At 39.4% G+C, this 3,177-nt stretch overlaps 1 protein-coding gene across 1 annotated transcript in view; it reads right to left on the reverse strand.

Moving 5' to 3' along the window:
• The window catches only part of LOC310812436 (succinate receptor 1-like), a 2,542-nt gene extending 2,019 nt beyond the window's left edge, over positions 1–523 (reverse strand). The window contains exon 1 of the mRNA XM_083680990.1: positions 509–523. Coding sequence (XP_083537116.1) covers positions 509–511 — 3 coding nt within the window. The 5' untranslated portion in view covers positions 512–523. The remainder of the gene's footprint in view (positions 1–508) is intronic.
• Between the last annotated feature and the right edge of the window lie 2,654 nt (positions 524–3,177).

The following is a 3,177-nucleotide window of genomic DNA, read 5'->3' on the forward strand; positions in this document are numbered from 1 at the left end:
TCGCAAGAGAGGTTCTCACGTATCTCATGTATGTTAGATACACAAACACATTCTAATTTCTGTCTTTTGAATGTTCTTTTGAATAGTGGTGTATTGAGTAAACACTGAAAATGTGAAAGGTACAGTACCAGGCAAAACTTTGAACACAAACTTCCCAAGAGTGTGCAAAGCTGTCATCAAAGCAAAAGGTGGCTACTTTGAAGAATCTAAAATATAAAACATATTCTGGTTTGTTTAACACTTTTTTGTTCACTACATAATTCCATATGTGTTCCTTCATAGTTTTGATGTCTTCAATATTAATCTACAATGTAGAAAATAATAAAAAAAATTAAGAAAAACCATTGTGTGTCCAAACTTTTGACTGGTACTGTATATAAGATACACAAACAATTTGAAATAGGTACAGTTCTACCAGCCGACATTGCAACAGTAACTCAAACATTTCACTCCACCGTGTGTAAAACCACTGTTAAAATGTACAGTATTCGAGGTACATCTGCCTTACCATTTCTCTGGTGTGTCTGGCGCAGGAAGTGAGGCTACGATGTGTTGACAACAAACACAGTGGAATACCAGCTGTCTCAGGAAGGTGCTGGTGTAGTTCAGAGGTGACGACAACTACTGCTTTTATTAAGACAACAGAGACATATGTTGGCTCAATGTTGGCACAAGATTATCTCGCAAACCATGCAAACCAGTGAGACGCCAATCCAGTTTATGGCCAGTTTATACTACTGTCTCCCATGACAACACAACCAGCATCACTGACCCAAGGTAGTTTTGGCGGGAATCATTTATACTTTTTTTTTGGTCATATGAAGGCACTAAAAGGCAATAAAATGTGTTGCCGAAGGCTTGACTGCCTACTGCCTTTTACTGCCTTAACTACCGTTTGCATGTTATTTTCAGCTTAGTACAACTGTCTTACCTAATCATAACCAAAAATATGAGGTTGTTCACTTTGTTGTTGGGAAAGTGATGAACACTTTGGCAAGGTTATTGTTTTATCCAAGGTTCAGAGGTTTTAACAGATTAACTAAGCTTGTTCTACTTCAATTTATGATACAGTAATAAACTCTGAAGGAAAACCTTTCTCAACTGTGCAATGACCCCAGAGCTCATGGTATATTTTGGCAACAGAAAGTGCAAAAAAAGTTGGCCCGACTAATAACAAGCACATGGTTTACTCGGAAACAGAGAGAGAGAGAGAGAGGTTTGAGCCACTTGACTGTAGCATTTTCTGTGGGTTAAGGTTTAGTCAGAATGGAGGAGATTAAAAACCTCAGAGAGAGAGAGAGAGAGAAAGAGAGAGGGTGAGAAAAAAAAAAAAGGTGTTTAGCCTTTACTGCAGAGTGAGACAGTGGACATATGTGTGTCCTTAAACAACCTATCCTGTGAGTGGCATTACAATGGAGTTAGATACAGCAAACAATGTACTGTACTTGAGCCAGAAGTGGACTGAAAACCATTTGAAATACTTTCAAATACTCTGAGGATTGTCTAAGGTGCCGGATGGGCAGAGTTTGCTCTTTTGGGTGTATTTATTTGGTTCCATTGTGCCAGGCAAAATTAATCAAGAGTGGCTAATTATTTCTGAACCCAGGTTTCTAAATTTTCATTCCTGTTGCCATTTCATTCCTGTTTGCAAGGGTTGGTTGACTAGGCAGACTTCCCCTCATTATGCTGTTTCAGCTTCTTCTCATGTGAATTGCAGAACATGCCTTTACCGTCTTAGGCCTGGTTTCATATATTAAAACCACAAACAATATCTTATCACACCATCTCAGCACTGTTCTGTGGGGTGTTGGCCAATACACAGAAACAGTAAAGTGCTTGTAGTTGTTTGTCATTGATATGTCACAACCGAATTGTGTAACACTTTATTTAACAGGCGGTTATGAAGTAGATACTTACATAAAAGCTACTGGGCAAACCAGAAACAACACCAACAGATTCGAGCCAATGAACAGGTGATGGACAAGTTCATCCCAGTACGTTAAAGCTTATGCTGTATCCTTACGCTGCACTACAGTGCTCTCTGGTGGCAGAAAATTCACAAAAGCAGCCAACTGTGCCTTTTACCAATAAGGCCTATAAGGTTAAGGTCTGAGAAACAGATCTTTTCTTTCTTTCTTTCTTTCTTTCTTTCTTTTTTAAATCTCTACCATTTCTTGGTAAATGTGGGGTGGGCTGATGTAAGATATAGATGAGCTGTGGTTGATGGATCTCATATCAGGTGCGAAACCTCTGTTCCAGTACATGTCCATTACGCTTCACTGAGACAAGGTCAGATGGTAAACATCGAGGGTTTGGTGAGTAAGAGACATGATGAGGTACATGATACAGTATAAAAGAATCCCTAGTGGGACAGAACCACAGAGAGAAGGATCCATGTGGTGGTAGATGTAAGATACAGTATATCTAAAAACAAATGTGAGTGTCAAAATAGTGAACCATCCCTTTAACCATCCGGACTTCTTGCCAAAATATAACCATTTTGAGGCTTCTTGCTTAACCGTAAGCATTCAGACTTCTTGCCAAAACGTAATGTTTTTAATCATTCAAGTTTGGCTGCAAAGTAGGTTTGCGAGGTCAGTTGGGGCTATGTCAGTTAAAGAGATAGAAATCTGGATTCTGAGAAAAGCAATGGGAGGGTATGAAGGGATGAGGTCTGCTGTGGTTGATCCTGTGAGTGGCAGTTATTTGTGTAATAACTGCATTACAATGGCGACAGATACAACAAACAATGTCCTGTACTTCAGTCAGAAGTAGGCTGAAAACCATTTGAAATATTTCAAATACTCCGAGAATTGTCTAAGCTGCCCGATGGGCGGATTTTGCTCTTTTGAGACTATTTCTTTGGTTCCATTGTGCCCGGTAAAATGAATCATAGCGCAGCTAATTATTTTTTAAGCCAAGTCTGAATTGAGTAGGGTCTGAATTGTTTTCTAAAGTGTCATTCCTGTAGCCCTATTTGCAGGGTTGGTTGACTGGGTTGACTTCCCCTCATGATGCTGTTTCAGAGTAGAGCTCTGGGTTCAGAGAAAAGCAATGTCTATGAAGAGATAAGGTCTGCTGTGGTTGATGGATCTCATTTTATTTCTTTATTTGAAATTCTGGCGACAGGATTAAACCCCTTGAGATGCATCATCTCGTTTTCGAGGAAGATGTTGT

The sequence above is a fragment of the Argentina silus genome (assembly GCF_951799395.1).
Source record: "Argentina silus genome assembly, chromosome: 11".
Classification (NCBI taxonomy): domain Eukaryota; kingdom Metazoa; phylum Chordata; class Actinopteri; order Argentiniformes; family Argentinidae; genus Argentina; species Argentina silus.